The sequence below is a fragment of the Peromyscus californicus genome, unplaced genomic scaffold, assembly GCF_007827085.1.
Source record: "Peromyscus californicus insignis strain IS unplaced genomic scaffold, ASM782708v3 Scaffold_4__1_contigs__length_199733344, whole genome shotgun sequence".
Taxonomy (NCBI): domain Eukaryota; kingdom Metazoa; phylum Chordata; class Mammalia; order Rodentia; family Cricetidae; genus Peromyscus; species Peromyscus californicus.
Window position 1 is genome coordinate 38489882 of NW_026294562.1, and position 19096 is coordinate 38508977.

The 19096-nt window shown below is 46.8% G+C and overlaps 1 protein-coding gene across 4 annotated transcripts in view; it reads right to left on the reverse strand.

Annotated features, from left to right (window-relative positions):
• The window catches only part of Apba1 (amyloid beta precursor protein binding family A member 1), a 209168-nt gene that overhangs the window by 57568 nt on the left and 132504 nt on the right, over positions 1–19096 (reverse strand). For all 4 annotated transcript variants that reach the window (XM_052714091.1, XM_052714088.1, XM_052714089.1 and 1 more), the window contains exon 2: positions 14878–16156. In XM_052714091.1, the coding sequence (XP_052570051.1) occupies positions 14878–16080 (1203 nt within the window). In that variant the 5' untranslated portion in view covers positions 16081–16156. The remainder of the gene's footprint in view (positions 1–14877; positions 16157–19096) is intronic.

Below are 19096 nucleotides of genomic sequence, written 5' to 3' on the forward strand. Positions count from 1 at the left end.
AACGCACCTGGGTGCGTGGGATGAGATTAGGGAACTCCTATCAGCGGCTGCCTGGGCCCCCAATAGCACAGGCTGCTGAAGCGCACCCTCCCCACCCCCACTAACCGCATGCTCTGTCCCTGTGCTCTAACAACCTTCTTATGTGCTGCAGGTGAGAAGGGGCTCTGACAAACCAGAAAAGAGCCGCCCCATGGTCAGCATGGTTTGGACCAGAACAACAGATGATCCCAAATCGGTCTCAAGGACAACTGTATCCACCGTGCCAGAGCCAACAAGAATGAGGACCTGACGCAGCTGGGCAGAACTGAGCCGGAGAGAACACAGGGAGGCTGGGGTAGTGGGGCGGCTGCAGGTGGGAGGCCTCCCTTGTTCTTATGCTCTCACTGATTGATGGAGCCAGGGTGGCAGGGAGGGACCTGTGTGCACAAAATCCCTTACCCTTAGGGAGCATCAGCTTCCTACTCACCAAGTCCTCTGTCAGGCCTGTTCACAGGGCTCCCTCTGAGGCTACCTGTCTAGTGAATGACTATGGACAGGGCTAAACGGCAGAACAACAAAACACACAGGACCAGAAGCAATCCATAGCTGGAAAACCTGCCATTCCAACTGGTAGTTTCCTGTGTGTGGTCAAGTTCTGTGGCCAGTGGGAGGCAGGATCACAGAGACCGCATCTCTGGACCTGCCCATCTCTCTCATCACCAATCTTGTGAGTCTGATTGAGTCTTGCTGGTAATCAGTGTGCCAGCATAGCCTTGGTCAGCGGCCTGCAATCCCTGTACCTATCAGCCAGCACTCAAGAAGGAAAGCCTTTTGCAGGACAGCGCTCAGCATGTTCCTAAATGACTGAGTTAGACATTTATCCACACTTTTTTTTTTTCTGCTCTCCATTACTTCTTTTAAAGAGAGAAATCTTTGGGTTTTGGTGAAGCCACTTTCCCTTGACCACTCCTGAAGCGACTTTGGTTTTGATTTTGAAGCCATCAGAACAAGGCTGTGGAAGTCCCGCTGCCACCAGAAGCTTGTCACCTTCTTAGGTATTAGCCAGAGGTGAGCAGCTCACCCATGAATTACGTTAGCAGACACACAGACGACTCAAAATCAGAACCCAAGCCTTGTGTGATGTAGGAAGCAGCTGCACGCAGCCTCCTTTGGGCGCGATGGAACTTGAACCTCTTCCCCTGGCTGTTTTCATTCTTCCTTCCCTTTAATGTTCATCCCGGACCTGAAACCTACTCAATTATTCATCACCACCTTCTCCAGGCTACATCAATTATGGATCGCACCTGTGGTGGAAAACGTCGCTAGGAGCAAGATGGTGCTGAGATGGGAGCTTCAGGAACAGGAACCCCACACCACACTGGAGCGGAGGAGCACAGAGCGGGGACAACAGCTGCCCTCAAGGCCAGCTCGCCCTGTAGGCCTCCCACTCTGCAGGCCCAACCCCAGCAATTCCCCTGATCTCCACACTCCCCAGTCATCTCTGCATCTTGGCCCAGAGAAACAATCTCCATACAACACATTGGGTCAAGTGGGGCTGAGCAGGGATGAAGGATACAGCCTAGTGGAGCAGGTACTTCTGTTCCCACAGTCAACGGAGACCACCAGCATAGAGACTGAATGCTTAGCCATACCTCATGAATCTTTACAGCAGACTCTTTGGACATGGGCAGCCCCTTAAGATTGAAAACAAATTCAGCCTAAGAGCATGCCATGGATGTGCTTGTCCTTTAGGATAGCCCCCATCCTTCTAAAATTTCTACAGTGCCCCTTCACCCTTCATTCTCAGGTGTAACCACCTGCTCCACCTCTGTGCTGGCTCACACACACTTTGGCTTTATCCTCCACCTAAGTAATGGACTAAAATGACAGTGGTTCAATGTCACTCACTGATTGGGTTTCCAAGGACTGTGGCTGCCATCTTGCCATCAGACTCTGGAGCCTTCTTGTCCTGCATACTTTAAGGGTGAAACAGGACCTATGGGGCAAAGAACTGAGAATGGCCCAGCCAGGATCAATGGGAAACTGAAGCTGTTCGCCAGAGCTGAATCCTACCCAAAGCATGGGAGCTTGGGAGGATAGCTTTTCCCAAGAAAGCTTTACAATGATAACAGCCTTCGTGATGGCCATTTTCAGCCTCATAGAGGCTCCTCAGTGTGAAACAGATATGCAGGCTGCTTTATGCTGCTGAATTTTGGGATGATCTGTTATGTGGCAAGAGATCAGGCCAGAAACTAATGAAACAAATGTAAACAAAACAAAAATCAAACCCAAACCAAAACCAATATAATGAATCAATAAAACAAAGAGTTGGTTCTTTGAAAAGATAAATAATATTGACAAACCCTTAGCTAAAGTAACCAAAAGAGAGAAGACCCAAATTAATAAAACTGGAGGACAAGAGAAATGGCTTCATGGGTAAAAGCACTTGCTATGGAAGCATGCAGACCTGCTTTTAAATCCCATCGCTCATTGAAAAGCCAGGCATGGCCGCATGTACCTATAACCTCAGCACCGTGTTGTTCTCAGGTGGATCCCAGGCCAGGAGGTTAAACCAGAGCTTGAGATTCAGCCTTGCCTAAAATTAAGCTAGAGGGCAATGCAAAGGAAGACACCAGATATCATCCTTTGGCCTTTACATGCATATGCATCTGTATGCACACACATGTACATGTGGGCATATACCACAGACAAATACCTATACATGTATCACACACATACACACACGTAGACATATACATGAGGTAAATAAAATTGGAGATTAAAAGGAGACATTACAATAGATACCAATGAGAACCAGAAAATCAATAACTTAAAAACATATACTCAACTAAGTTGAAAAACATAAAAGAAATGGATGAATTTCTAGGCTTACCAAAGTTAAACCAAGATGAGATAAATAACTTAAACAGATCTATAACAAACAATGAAAATTAAAGCAGTCATAAGAATCTTTTCAACTGAAAGAATCCCATGTCCAGAGAGATTCATCATTCTAGCAGACCTTCAAAAAACAGTAAGTCTCAAATTATTTTGTTAAAACAGAGAATGAAAGGATGCTTCCAAATTCTTTTTATGAAGCAATTGCTATCCTGATACTCAAAGAAGATAAAGACAACAAAAAAGAAAATTACAGACCAGATTATAGATGTTTCCCTGATGAATAAAGACATAAAAAAAACCCTAATAAATACATGCAAACTGAATTCAAGAACACTTCAAAAGATCATATGTCATAATCAGGTTGACTTCATTTCAGAGATTCAGGAATGGTTCAATACACATAAATCAATAAGTTTAATTCAGCATATAAATTGACCCAAATACAGAAACCACATGATTATCTCAGTAGACCAAGAAAGGTTTTGACAAAAATCCAACACCCCTTCATAATAAAATCCCCATAGATGCTAGGGTTAAAGGGAACATATCTTTACATAATAAAGGTTTATTATGTATAATAAACCATGGTGGTTTGAAAGAATATGGCCCCCAGAGGGAATGGCACTATTAGGAGGGGTGGCCTTGTTAGTGGAAATGTGTCACTGTGGGGGTGGGCTTGAGGTTTCTTTTGCTTAAGCTTCCCTCAGTGTGACAGTCAGTCGACATCCTAATGTCTGCAAGATGTAGGACTCTGAGCTATTCCTCCAGCACCACATCTGCCTGCACGCTGCCATGCTCCCTATCATGATGATAATGGACTGAACTTCTGAAACTGTAAGCAGGCCACCCCAATTAAATGTTTTCTTTATAAGAGTTGCTGCGGTCATGGTGTCTCTTCACACCAACAAAAATCTTAACTGAGACACAAACCTATAACCAACATTATGCTAAATGGAGAAAATTCAAAGCATTTCCAGTAAGGTAAGGAACAACACAAGGCTGTTCACTTTCTCCACTCTTATTTAATACAGTACTTGAAATAGTAGCTAGGGCAATAAGACAAGGAAATAAAACTGATACAAACAGGGAAGGAAGAAACCACAGCATCCCTGTTTGCAGATGGTATGAGTCTATACATAAAATACACTAAAGATTGTACCAGGAAAATGGAATTATAAGAAAACGGATGGAAATGGAAAAATTATGCTGATAACGGCAGCCCAGGCCCAGAGATACAAGTGGCATGTATTCTATTTCACACAAAGATTCTAGCTATGAACTTCCAGAGTAGCATGTTTAAACTGGAATGTCCATGAAGGCTGACAGGCTCCACTAGAGATAAAAAATGAAACCGTATGGGAGTGAAGTGACCCACACTAAAGTCATTTGGGAAGAGGGCCCTGCAACTGAGGAAATGTCTCCATCAGACTGACCTGTAAGTAAGTCTGTGCAACATTTTCTTGATTAATGAGTGAAGTGGGAGGGACCAGCCCAATGTGGACAGTGTCACCTCTGGGCAAGTACGAAAAAGCAAGCGGAGAGAGCCATGGAGAGCAAGCCAACAGGCAGCGTTTTTCCACGGACTCTGCTTCAGTTCCTGCCCTTGAGCTCCTGCTCTGGCTTCCCACGATGATGGACTGTAAGGTGTAAGATCACACACACACACACACACACACACACACACACACACACACACACAGCCTCCCAGCTACAAGTTTCTTTTGGTTGTGATGTTTATCACAGCAATTGAAACCGAACTAGGGCAGGAGGCTAGAAGACCACATGTGATATGACAGTAGGGGGTAGATAGAGGGATGGTGGTGGAAAGGGTTAAGTGGGAATGGGGGTAGTAGGAGAGGAAGAGGAGAGAGGAGGGGAAGGGTTAACCAAAACATAGGATGTTATGAAGAGTATCTATGGAAACTTACCATTTTGTAAATAAAGTTTAAAAAAAAACACCCTACATGGGTGGATAATGCTCTTTCTGGAAGCCTAACCTTATTAATCAGAAATCTTAGTACCAAGTGAGGGCTATCTCCCTATGTGATATTGGTCAGGGAGACTCTGTAGCAGTAGTTCTCAACTTGTGGATCATGACCCCTTTGGGAGTCACATATCAGACTTCCTGCATATCAGATATTTATATTATGATTCATAGCAGTAACAGAATTACTATGAAGTAGCAACAAATAATTTTATGGTTGGAGTTCACCACAACATGAGGAACTGTATTAAAGGGATACAGCATTAGGAAGATTGAGAATCACAAAGCTAGAGGCTCCCAAAACATTACAGCCTACTGTAAATGCATTTGCTTCACACCAGAACTAGACCCTAAGATCCTACTGCTGAAGACACTTCACACTTGGGGTGTAGGACAATGAGAAATCAAACTGGGTCTGAGCTTGAAGTTTTCTCACTGCTGGGTAGCATTCATAGTGCCGGCATGCAAACTTCTGGGAGAAAAGTCATCAATCAAAATCATCTATCCGTGGACCCCACAAGTCACAATAACAACCTCCCTGGCAAGATTGCCCCAAAGTGCAAGAGTGGCTTGACTATTATGGGGTAACCAATAACCGTCTGATTAGTTCTGAGGCCTGCTCCACAGGAGGGACTCATTACTGTCACTAGGAACCTGGTCAAGAACTATGGCTGGGAGGTCATAGGCTCCAGGGGAGAACCTACTACTATTATTTGTATCTGGACAAGGTGTCAAACTGATTTCTAAACACGCATGTTTATATCTATTGATCAATGCCACTCTCAACCTTTTATCAGAGAAACTGCTTTTTGTAACAGGCTTCAGTTAGCCTTACTTTTCTACTGCTGTGATAAGATACCATGACCAAGACAACTCTTTTATAAAAGAGTTTATTTGGGGCTTATGGTTTCAGAGGGCTAGAGTTCATGACCATCATGGCGGGGAGCACAGCAACAGGCAGGCAGGCAGGTGTGACATTGGAGCAGTAGCTGAGAGCCTACATCTTGATCCACAACCACAAAGTCAAGACTAAGAAACTAGGAATGGTGTGAGGCTTTTGAAACCTCAGAGCCCCATAGAAACCATTTCTTTTATAAGTTGCCTTGCTCGTGGTGTTTTATCATGGCAACAGAAAAGTAACTAAGACAGGAGATGATATTAGGAAGTGGGATATTACTGTGTCAGGCCTGACCATGCTGGTTTCTTGTTTTTGTTTTTAGAGGAATGTGGAAGACCTTTTAAGGACTTTGGACTAGGAAAGCAGTTGAGTGCTGTTAAGTGGGGCTTAACAGGACACCCTCGTAGGAGCCTGGAATACAATAGTGTTGAGAGAAATGTGGACTATGGAGGCCCAGCTTAAGGGGTACCAGAGGGGAACAATATCAGCAACTGAGTGAGAGACCATTCTTAGGATACTTTGGCAAAGAATGTGGCTGCGTTCTGCCCTTAGAATCTACCTGAGGCGAAATGAAAAAGTATTGGGTTAATTTCCTCAGTGGAGGAGATTTCAGGACAATCTAATATTGACTCTGTCCTGTGGTTACTAGTAATCAATCTTCTGCAGGTCTATAATGAAAAAAGGCAAGCAAGGCAAAAAGAAGTATGAAATGTACAGTTTGAGATGAAAAAGAACACCAAAAAATTTAATGTTGGAGCTAAGGCATGTGCAGAAAGAGATGAGGCGATTAAAGAAAGACCTGTTCAAAAACGGAATAAAGAGTGGGGGCCCTCAGGGCAAGACCCCACCCAGCCAAGCTTCCCACTTGTAAAAGGAAAAGTCAGAGGAATTTTCTACTCCTAAAAAGGAACAACAAAGGAAGCTGCTACAACTCTTATTCAAGGGGGCCAGGCTCCACTCTACATGGTCAACCAAACTGCCCAGTACTATCCTTGTGGTTCTGGCTTTAGTTATGAAGGAGACGGAAGTAAGTAAAGGGGGTGTGGAATCTTCCTCCGAGGTTAAGGAGAGCTGCTGAGGCCAGGCATGTGGCAGCAGAGTCTCTGTATGGAAGCCCCAAGAGGCTATTACTTGAATCTGGGAAAGAGAAGCCTGGATTGCATTGGAGACCCCTTGATGTTGGAGATGCCAGAGCCGTGAGATATCTGCCAACAAGAGCTGCAGACAAGGAATGGAACAGTCCACGAAGTGTGATGCTGTTAGCAAAGCCCGAAGGCCAGAGCCATCCAAGCTCTTTGACAATAGACGTGGAGGTACAGGACAGTTGACATAAAGACTCAAAACCATTCAAGGGGTAGAGCATAAGTGACGGTGGAGTGCTTGTCCCTAAATGAGACCTCTATAACATCCCCTTTGAAGCTCAGGGAATACTGTAGAAGACCGGGCAGAAAGAATGTGAGAGCCAGAGGTTAGGGGAAAGTGCCACGGAACACTGGCTTCTGGGTGTGACATAGCCACAGGACTTAGGAACTCATGAAAGCTATGGCTGCCTGTACATGATCTGCTTACAGCTGGGCCCTTCACTATTTCACCATGCATGAGGGAAGGACTCGTGAGGTCCCTGTGCTCTCTGAGGGCCTATGCGCAGTTAATGGGTACTGGGGGATGGAGTCATTGTCTTCAGGGATGTAACCATTGATAAAGTGCCTATGTTCTGGTAAATGACTCCCTTACTCATACTCATACAAGCAGCCACAGTTAAACCCAGTGGGTCAAAAGAAAAAAGATATCAAAGGAAGAGTGGGCATTTTGGGAAAAAGAGTTTTAGTGGGAAAGAGAGAAAGATGAGAGAGGGTAATGGGAGGGTGAAAATCATCCAAATATGGTGCATATATGTGTATGAAATTATCAGCGAATTTCAAAAATGGTAAAAATCAAAAGATTTTAAAAAGGAAAAGCAGTGAGCAGCACTGCCTTTGGCTGGGCCATATTTCTTATGCAAGCAATATCCCGTATGTCCAAACATTCAATTAAATACAAGATGGTTATCTAAGTGGCAGGTTTCCTTCCTCTTCTGAGGTCTGCTTGATGGAATAAATAAACTGGAACCCATTTCTGCTGTCTTTGTGGCAGATCCTCTGCTTCCATGGTTACACTCTGTCCAAGCCTTGGGGGTGTTGGAGCTATAGGATCTGTCTGTCCTTTTTATCTAAACAGTTTGAACCCTGGATGATTAACAAAGACTGAGCTGGGATATATACTCTTTCAAAGCAAGTCAGTGGACTGACCTGAGCCAAGGATGCTCACTTGGGGTCTAGCCCTCTTCAGATATAAATGTAAGGAGAAATGGAGCCACCACAAGGTCATTCTTCCCCTCCTGCAAGAACACCACAGATCATCCCAGTAAGGAACGGACCCACTTGGGGAAATCAGGTGCTGACAGAACACATCTTCATCCTAAACTCTGTCTGCTTGACTTTGGACCCCATCTCAACTCCATCCATCCCTTGCTATCTGATCCTGGAAATACTGTGGCTGGCCAGAGCACCATGAGCAGGCAGAGATCCACAGAAGGAAGCCCTCAGTTCTGAGCACCTCACAGGAATCCTGCACGGAAACAGAATCCGTGGCAGCAATACAGTCCTTTTGACTTGTCCTCACAGGCTTGACAGTACAGCAGCAAGGTCAACAGGGTGAGACGCTGCTAATGAGTCTTAATTAATTAGCATGTGCATTTGACCTTGGCTGACGGTCTCCTAGCAACAGTTAAGAGAAAAAGCAAAATCCTTGAAGGCCAGATGCTGAATTCAGGGCAGGGAGCAGGGTAACATCAAGAAATTTAAGACCCAGATGAACCCAGGATACTCTCCACTGCTTCCTTGCATCAGCTTTCTGAAATGAAAAATTAAAGTACGCTCAGGAGTCCAGGTGATCAGGGCAGGCACTAACATTAGGCCTTTACTTCCCAGAATGTTGGTACTGCTCCCCTTTCGGCGAGAAGGTGGCTGGTTTCTGACTCTGACTAAGCAGTGTTAACACTGAAACAACCTCCTACCTCAAAATGTTTTGTGCATTGGTCTCTGGAAGGGGAACAAGATGTCAATATAAAATAATTGTTACCTGAACGGGGTGGTGCAAGTTCTGTTTTCACTGACTAGCAGGCTAGTTTGATTGAATTAGAACAGTCCTGGATAAAAAAAAAAAAGGCTGGTGGGTTGTTGCTTAAAGCAGAAGCTGGGAACCAGGGTCATTGAAGAGAGGGACCAGGACAAGTGTCGTGGTGAGGATCTGCATGCTGGGGGACAGCAGATAGAAACCCTGGTGCAGAGAAGGTGAGGGGAAGCACTGAGGCCAAGTTCACTAAGCCAGCTTGCCAGTGACTCACCCTAAATAGTGAGCCTTAACTTCTGGAAGGAGCCAACACACCATACCCACGATCCTTACAGCACATTTCCAGAGAGGGCTCGACATCGGCAAACATCTTACAGTTATTGAGAAACTTCTTCTGCACTAAGAGCATGATGCCAACTATGCTTACAATAGGAGGAAATTTCGACGATCCCATTTATGGACCATTCATGCTTCATGATTTTGCAGGATTGCATGGCCCTGGGATTGAACCAGGGTACACATACAGCTACTCTTCTCCTGTAGTGGCCTCTTCTTCCCAGTCCACTTATCACACGTACTACTGAAGGTGAAATGTTGGAGAGGATGACACACATATTCTAAAGAGTCCTGGGCAGTTTCTTGAACCCCCACTTCCTGAGCAAGCCTGTCACATCCCTGAACTGTGGCCCTGTATGCTAACTCCAGGGACAAAACTTTCTCAGCCCAAACTGGCCATCTGTTTTACTGTTTTCCCCCAGGGTTTCACATATATATTGTCTGGTGAGACAATTCACAAAGAAAGATTCCTCTTGGGGGTGGGGTCAGGTGAAGGGAAGTTGAAGTCTATGTTTTATGTATTTTAAAACAATCTTCCCCATAACTTAAAAAAATGTTCCATGGAATAGCTAGAATACTTGACTTATGGTGGACCATCATCAGACAGATTCTGCTCCAGCGATTCCACTGTGGCAGTGGTCTGAGGTCAGCAGGCAGATCGCTTTCAGGCACCAGGGCTTGCCCAGCACTGAACAGACAGGTGAAATTCTAGAGATGAGCTAAGATAATTGAAGGTAACACAGCGAGTCTAAGAGACGCGAACAAAGCAAACATTCTCCATCCCCTTATGTTCTTTTCATGGTTGGAATGAATCATTTGCTCTCCAAATGGGAGTTTAAGGTCAAGTCTTTTCATTTTGAAGATGTAACAGTTAAGACTATTACATCTTTAAAGAAAATTACCCTGGTCACACCGGGTCCTCATGGTTCACAGAAAAACGGCTCCTCTTTTGCTGTTGCTATTGACAACCGAGTTTTGCTACATAGAGCACCACTCCATGCTGGGATGTGACACTTCACTGTGCATCTGAAGGTGCAGCATGGGCTGGTGAACGCTGCGACTGTGGTGCTTTCACCCTGGTAAAGCGCAGCTCTCAAAAACATTTCATCCTTAAAGCGAAGGCTCTGAACTTCCATAATGATTCACATCCCTGGAGAAACCAACGCACTGCACTTGGCCCCAGCATGCATCACTCCCACCGTAGTTACTGTTCTTACTGCGTCCTTCCCCACCAGTGTTTGGGGGCTTCCAAATTCTAAACACACTTGGGGGTCCATGGCTTTTAAACACTCCAGGTTCTTTATTGTCCACTAGTGTTCTATGGGTAGCAATCCCTCCTCTCGATCTAATTGTTGTAGTTTCTTATTCTTATATTTGTTATGCCAGCCAAACAGAAGTGTGCATGTTTAATGCAAACACTGCCTGAAACAGTGCACCCATCTTACCACAGGTCAACAGCCAGCAAAGAAGTCCTTCCCTTCCTATAAATTGAACACAAAACACACAGAAGCATTTGCCCTTCTCTATTTTTGTTCAAGAAAACAGGGCAATGAGATAATCTCTTTGTTCAGTGAACCATCTCCATATAAATCCACAAATAGTTTTCAAAGTCACATCATACTGTACAGCTTGGGGCAAAACTCAAATTCTTTTTCACGCTGCTCCTCACTTGATGGCTGCATTTCCAATTCTTCGGCAACTTTCTTCTACATTTACTTTCATGTTCAGAGCTATTGTATTTATATGGCCTCACTTTCATTTTCAGATTTAGACATTACTTCTTGGATTCAACTGCAAGTACTAAAGTCTACGCCCTTTCTACTGTGCATTTCTGGTTCACTGACGTTCAGTGTTTGCATTCTGAAGACTGCGCCTATGATCTTTCCAGCTCAGCTGCATGCATACACTACTGCATTTCTGACTCATGTAACTGTTTTCAGAAAGGCCAATAACCAAAGGAAATTGGAACCGTTGGAATTGTTTTTTTGATTAGTGTTCTATGGGTTGGTTGACAACATATGCCAAACCATCTTCAAATCACCTCTACTTCTGCAAGCCCTTCACGATCTCTGTTCATCAGGATCTCTACTTTCTTTTTTCTGGGGGCCTCCCATTGGGGTCCTAGAGGCTCTGGGTTGGGGGCTGCCTTGGCTTTCTGCATAGTAACCATCCAGTGTTTCTTCTTCATCCACCTGAGGGGGTCTACTCCTATTTTTCCTGTGGTAGAGTCCCTCCCCCCTTTTATTTGTGTTTTTGTTTAGGGTGACAATGACATGCCTCCCTTACTTCCAGAAGCCACACAGCTGAGGAAAGGATCACTTGGCTGCACACACTAGAGATACCCAGAGGTCTAATGTCTCCTGTGACGACCTGTTGGCCAACCCTTCTTTCCCAACCATGTTCTCATGTTCCTGTTATCTGAAGCATGGGGTGTTTCAAGTTCCCGAGCCTTTCTGAGGTATCTATGTTCAAATCCTCAGAAATCTTGGTAGAAAGGAGGAAGCAGAAACCTCCCAGGTGAATTACACAGTATTGATCAGGCCATGCAGTAGGAACATACCAATCCCCCATTTCCTGTGGCCTCAACTCAGGTTGCCTCCATGTCTCACTGGGGTCACCAGGGAATCCTGCTCACTCTGGGGAAGCAGATCCTTGCTGTACTCAGGGTCATACCACTCTTACCATCTGGCTTCTGGGTTCACTGCAATTGAAGCAAGGAGAGTAGTTTCTGCCAATCCCCCCTGGAAGTAATACACTTCCCAATGCACATGTCACTGGCCTTGCCCCCTAGGAATTTCCAGGGATGACGAATTTCCCTTTCAAGCCTCTCTAACTTGAAAGGGAACTGGAAATATGGCCTAGCATGAAAATGTCCAGTATTACCAATGAATTCAACAACAGTTTATTATCCTCACCTTCTGCTGCTGCTTTTCTGATTTTTATTGCCTTACTATCATTTTAATGAAGTTTTAGGAGAGAGTAGAGGTGAGCAGCTAGCAGTCTGCACCACCATTCAGAGTAGCTCAAATCTCCTAGCATGCACTTGCACTGTGCTGGCTGATGTCAAAACAGTTGGCCCTGAATGGCTGTGCTGCCTGGAGAGAGAGGTCAGTGAACAGTGAACTTTTCAGAACACATCATTCACTATCAGTATTTTTCAAGGAGGGTGTTGGAAGTTAGTTCTCAAACATACCTAGAAGATAGAAAGTCCTTACTAGACCAAAAGCACACGTCTTATTTTCAGGTCTTTGGAAAATAATTGTTTTCAGTTGGTGCTGTGCATCTGTCATTTCAGTAAGGAGAACATGTGGTCGTGGATAACCGATCCCCGTTTCTCATTCTGTCTACCGCATCAGCAAACAATGCCTGCTTGTTCTACGTGTGCAATGTTGGGGCTACAGGGGAGTGGGCAGGCCTGTCCAAAGCAAACTTAACTGTTAGCAATCACCTCTGCCGATTGGAAACGTGGCTGTTCTCACCCTCCACCTGTTCCTTTGCACTTTCTGATTTCGTCATTTTATTTTATTTTTTTAAAACACACGGTGGCCTTTGGAATAAGAATTTCAGGGCCCTCTGTTTCTGCAGACCATAACCACAGTGGTACACTTTCACTGAAGAAAGTCTCAAGTCTACAGCTCTTAAATGGGTCCCTCTCTTTGAATCAGTGGTTCTCAATCTTTCATACAGTTGAGATCCCAGGGAGAATTTATGAAACAAACAAACACACCAGACCAGCAGGCCCTGCCTCAGGCACTGGGCTTCCAGAAGACGGGTAGTGATCTGCATTCTTATGAAGACTCTTGCAGACTGCAGACCACAGTACTTTAACGGTGCCTTTCCATTTTCTATGACAGCATGCGTGGAATGAGATTTCAGTAAATACTTTTCTGAAGCTGAGGTGAGGTGGAATAATGCCATCAAAGGGGAAGCAAATGAAGATCTTCCCTATAAATATAGGACAGCAGATGAAATATGACCCACGGGTCCAACAGCTTAAGGATGGTGGGGGCATATTTTATGGCATAGGTTTTGGGCTTTGCTTTCTCTTAACCCTTCATACCCCGGTAAGCCCTACTCACCGATTCCTTAGCATCAAGATAAATTTCTGATGGTACGGGGTCCTAAGTATCATTCAAGATTTTATAATAAATTTTGTTTGGAGTGAAACAGTGCACAAGAGGCTTAAAGTGTCCTCCTAGTTCAAATGAACAACAGCTGTCCTGGCCCCGCCACTCTCCTGGGGGCTCAGAGTGAAGCTTCGGGGTCAAATGGTTAGTAGGTCATTTCAAGGGGCTGATGCAGCTAAGGATGCTGACAGAGGAGGCCAGCACTCAAACCAGATAAAATGAAATTGAATTTAACCTCCTGGCCCTTCTCCATCCTCAAGCTCCATTTTAAAATGAAATTGCTTAGAAATTACGGAAGAGTACAGAAAAGCGAGAGGTAGAGAAAAAAAGCACTTTTATAGCAAGGTAGAGGGGCAAAGGTTAGGATGCTTGATTTATTTTCAACAGACTGTGACACCTGAGCTTGACACGTTCTCCAATTTCAAAAATGGCAAATAAAGCTGTGGACAGAGGTGGCCACAGCTTTGCCTGCAGCTCTTCCCAGAGAGGCACATCTGGTTTTAAATAGAAAACATGCCTTCTGTGAAGTGACGAAAGCTCACTGGGAGCTACTGGGAGTCACGGTGTACGTGGGTGTGTGCTGGGGAGGGCGGGGTGCTGCAGAACACCTGGCGGGGCAGAGGGATTTCCACTAAAGAGGCTACAGTGGCCATCCCAATCTTTAGGATATGGTGTCATGGCAATGGTTCTCGAATTGGGGCCCAGGGTCAACAGCATAGCCGTGAACCCTGTTAGTTGGGATGACATTGAACCCTGCCATCCTAGAAAATAAACGTGAGAAATCTCAGAACCACTTTTGACTGATGCTTCGGCCTACTGCAAAGAACCTTGTCTTGACTCTCAGATGCCTTGTTCATTCATGACAGGGCTTGATATAGACCCTCCATGGTGCCATTCTTTGCCTTTTAAGTGTGGTTAGTTGAACTGCTGATTAATCAGAAGAAAAAAAAAAAAAGCCCGCAGACTTGACTTTGGTGGAGGTATTCTCCTTTCCCCGGTGCCCATACACACCTGAGATCAGGCTGGTCTCCGGTTAAAACTTGATTCAGATGCCCACCCGTGGTAGGCCACCGTTCCAATCCCATTTCCACACACCTTGTTCTTTTTCTCACACGGGTTACTCCTTCATCTCAGGAACCCTTGCAGATCTTGTACTTACAGGATGGATGGTGTTTTTTCAAAATCCCCTCCAACTAATGCAGACTTGATACAAATTCTGGGACCCCAGTTCAGACTTTCTCAATGAGCACCAGGAGGAGAATGTGGGGGTGGGCATTGGCCCAAGAATGTAACTCTCAGCAAACCCTCTGGGTACCATCTGGAAGGCACAGGGATGCCTTATGGGTCTGATAAGTGGGATCCACTCTTAACGACCTTCTGCTGGCGCCACACTGGGTAAAACTACTATGGGAAGGTGCATAGTGCCCCCACAGACCATTTACCCACAAAGTCATTTCTCAAAGACTTGCAAGGCCACAGAGCTTCAAGTCTCCCCTCCCAAGGGCCTGGAGACCAGCCAGCCCAAACCTATACATACTTACATCTCCATCCATGGGCCTCTGGTCGTCACAATCCCTCGTGGGGCTAATGTCCTGGCGCATGACCCAGATGGGCTCTTTGGGTTCGTCGGGGGTGTAAGGCGAACGGATGGTCCTGGTTTTCACTTCTTCGATGGCCTCCTTGATGTCCTTGATGGCTAGCGAGATGGCATCTCTCTTCTCCTTGCTGTACCGCTGCCCAGCCTCGCCGCCGCCCGGGGGTCCCATGACCCGCTGCTGCCCCGCCGGTGCTGGCAGCCCGGGGCTGTCGGGGTGTCCTCCTCCTGGGGTCGGGGCGCGCTCCAGGTCCTGCTCCGCCTCGGGCATGTCTTCGGCCGCCTTGTCGAGGCTCTGCGAACTCATGCTCTGCTTGACTTCGGCCACGATCTGGTCGATGTCCTCTTCCTGCTCGTAACTGTCCATGCGCGGGTAGGGCGCGAACTCGGCCTCCTTCTCGGGGCTGTCGGACTCGCCGTCCGAGCGCTCGTCGTAGTGGTGCAGCCGCGCGCCCAGGGCCTCTTGGCGGTAGGCGGCCGCCTCGTCGCGCTCCTGCTCGTACAGCCGCAGGCCGTCGCGCGCGTCCAGCTCGGGCGCGTCCCCGATCTCCTCGTACACGTGCTCCTGGAGGCCGCCGTAGTCGGCGTAGGGCTCGGCGTAGGGCTCGTCCTCGGCGCGGTGGAAGAGCCGGTGCGTGTAGACGTAGCCCGAGTAGGCCGCGTTCATGGCCTCCTCGTGCTCCAGCGAGTGGAAGTGCAGGTGGTTGGGCAGCGCGCGCCGGTGCGCCGCCTCGGCGTGCTCGGCCTCCGCCTGCTCCGTGTACTCCTCGGCCTCGGGCCGGTACTGCACGGCGTAGGCGCTCTCATCCTCGGGGTCGTGCGCGCGCTCCGCGTCGTAGCCGTCGCGGGCCGCTGCGAGCACGTCGCCCTCGGCCGTGTCCGTGTGGTTGTGGAAGCCGCTCTCGGTGCTGGCCGAGCGCGCCAGGCTCTCCCCGCGCTCCTCCTCCTCCTGCTGCTGCTGCTGCTGCTGCTGCTGCTGCGCCCGGGGGTCCTCGACGGCGGCACCGTGGCGACCTGCGGGCTGCGGGGGCGCCTGCTGCTCCTCCTCCACCTCGGGGTGCTCCAGGTCGGCCTCCACGGACTCGTTCACCTCCCCTCCTGGCGCCTCGTCGGGCACCTCCACCTCCGCGGAGCCCTCCAAGTGGTTCATGGTGGGCGTCGGGGGGCGGGGATGGCTGGGGAGAGGCTGAGCTGGCTCACTGCGCTCTCATTTTGCTCCACGGGGGCTGAAAGAAACAAGGAGAGAGGCTGCTGGGTGGTTCAAAATGTAACTATGAGCTGAGCGTCGAGATAGACATAAAACACCCGCTATTGATCCCTTCTGAATCTGGGTCAATTAAGACACGATTGCAAATTTAAGCTTAATCTGACAGTACTCTCTTCTTCACGCACGTGTCGTAATTTGTAATTACATATTTACTTGTTTAATTGCTTATTGCATTCTCCCTCCCCGGCCCCCACACTGAGAGCTTCGCGGGCACTTTGCTCTTCACGCTATTCAGGTTGCATTTTCTGAGGTCTGCGGATAGAGTATTACTCAATTGGATGGGCCAGTTGGCATTATTTCCCCATCTACTCAAGGATAAATCTCTCTAAACTAGGATCCTAGATACTTTAGAAGCAACTCTTCAAATGAATTTTGTGTGTGTGTGGGCATATATATCATCTTGGAATCTTTTGACATCGTTGCTCTGAGTGTAAAGATGCAACCTTTCTGGGGATGCTGGTAGCCACCAATAGGTCCCTGGCTCTTTAACCTCCAACAAGGGTTTAGCTTTCTAGACCTCCACAAAGATATGAGGTTCTTTTCTTACATGTAGAATGAATCTCTACATGTAAGAATCTCTAGTTAATATCTCTAGTTAACTACCCTTGGGACCAGTGAGTAACTTCTCACTGTGAATATCCAAGGGGAGGAAGTTACAAAATGCAGGGTTTCTCTAACTCATTTGACCTAGAAACACTTTCCCTCTAGAAACCAGAGTATTGACAAATACACAAAGTAGGCAGTTTCAAAACTTTCCCCATGTGCCCTGGATCTAAAATTCTGTAATTCTGTGAAAGCCATGACATCTGAAACTAGAGTCCATGGCTAATTTTTAGAAAGTATGGGTAGGGTAGGTCTCCACCTGTTTGTGAGGAAACGTGCAGTTAGAAAGATTGATTCCAACTGTTACCAATTCTCCTCACAAAAGCAGCTTTTAAAGGACAGGGCCAGTGGCTCCAGTGGGTGACAGCAATTGCTGTGAAAGCAGGAGGACCCGAGTTCAAATACCCAGCATGTAAAAAAGCCATCTACATGGCTGTGGGTGTCTGTGACTCCAACACTGGGGGATGGAGACAGGTGGATCCTGGGAGCTTGCCAGCTGGCTAGCCTAGCCAAAACGGAGAGCTTTATAGTCAGGGACTCTGTCTAACACAGTATGGTAGAGAACAATCGAGGAGGAAGAGGTTAGACATCCTCCTCTGGCCTCCAAGTGTGTGTGCACTGGAATGCAACCCCCATGTGCACACATACCACACACACACTAGCTTTTAAGCCCAACCTGTATGCAGCGTATATAGAAACAGACACCAAGACTATAGTGAACAAGGAAACCAGGCAGGATTCTTTGGGTTTCCAGAAACCTATGGTAAAAGAGCTGTCATAGTTAGCTCCAGCTGTCAACTTCACACAATCCAGTCACCAGGGAAGACAGAACCCCAACTGAGGAATTGCCTAGACCAGATTGGCCTGATGCCATGTCTGTGAGGCATTTTCTTGATTGCTAATTGATGCCAGAGGGCCCAGCCCACTATGGGCATGGCATCCTTAAGCAGGTGGAGCTGGGCTGTATAATGGAGTTAGCTGAGCAAGCCAGTAAACGTGTTCCTCTGCAATTTCCACTTCATCATTTGCCATGTGCTCCTGCCTTGACTTCCCTAAGTGATGCCTGGAAGCTGTAAGGTGAAATAAACCCTTCTCTCCTCAAATTGATCTTGGTCAGAGTGGTTTATCACAGCAACAGAAAGCTAACCAGGGCACGGGTTCAAGAGCATGTGTGCATTTCTCTCATTGTCTTCTTTTCTTGTCTTTCAAACATATGGCAGGATGTACTCTTAAACGTAACAGCCGCAGGAAGATAGGGGCACCCAATCAACTCTTAATATCTATGTTTATTATACTCCACTCAATTCCTTACCACAGCCACAGCAATTCCATTCCATCATTCCTGACAGACCAAACAGGAAAGGAGGCTGTGTTGGAGCTGCCCATCTACCTTCAAGCAGAGTATCACATCCTGTCGCCCCCCGCCCTTCCACCTGCTGTGGTGGACCCACCCCCTGACTGAGTCTTACTAGAAAATAATGATGGTTTACCAATCCTAACCTACTGTCCCCTAATTGAAAAGAGTGCCAGAGCAGAGTCAGTCTCTTCTGAAGAAAAAATTGTAGACTCTTGTCATTAAACCCCGAGAACAGTAGTAACTGGGGCCGAAATACAAGAATGTTTCCCCAAAATAAGAATAGCCATCCCTGAGGCTTTCACAGAGGTGAATGAAGTGGAAGAGAAAAAGCAAACGTCGGTCCTGAGGCACACCTGGTTAAGGGGCCTTGCTGTGGAATGTTCTGTATGGCAAACGTGTTGCTGATTAGTCAATAAATAAAACACTGATTGGCCATTGGCTAGGCAGGAAGTGTAGGCGGGACAAGGAGGAGAATAAAGCTGGGAAGTGGAAGGCTGAGTCAGAGAGACGCTGCCAGCCGCCACGATGAGAAACAGAATGTGAAGATACCGGTAAGCCACGAGCCATGTGGCAAGGTATAGATTAATGGAAATGGATTAATTTAAGCTGTAAGAACAGTTAGCAAGAAGCCTGCCACGGCCATACAGTTTGTAACCAGTATAAGTCTCTGTGTTTACTTGGTCGGGTCTGAGTGGCTGTGGGACTGGCGGGTGACAGAGATTTGTCCTGACTGTGGGCCAGGCAGGAAAACTCTAGCTACAGGGCCTCCAGCAGATTGTGGAAAATACAAAACAAATATCCAACACATTACAAAGTCACTGTCCCTGTTTCCTTTACCAGGGCTCAAATCCAGACAACAGACACCAACGCATTACAGGGCACTGACCTGTGTACCAACCCAGTTCTAAAGACCACGTGACAAGTTTCCACTGAGAGGAA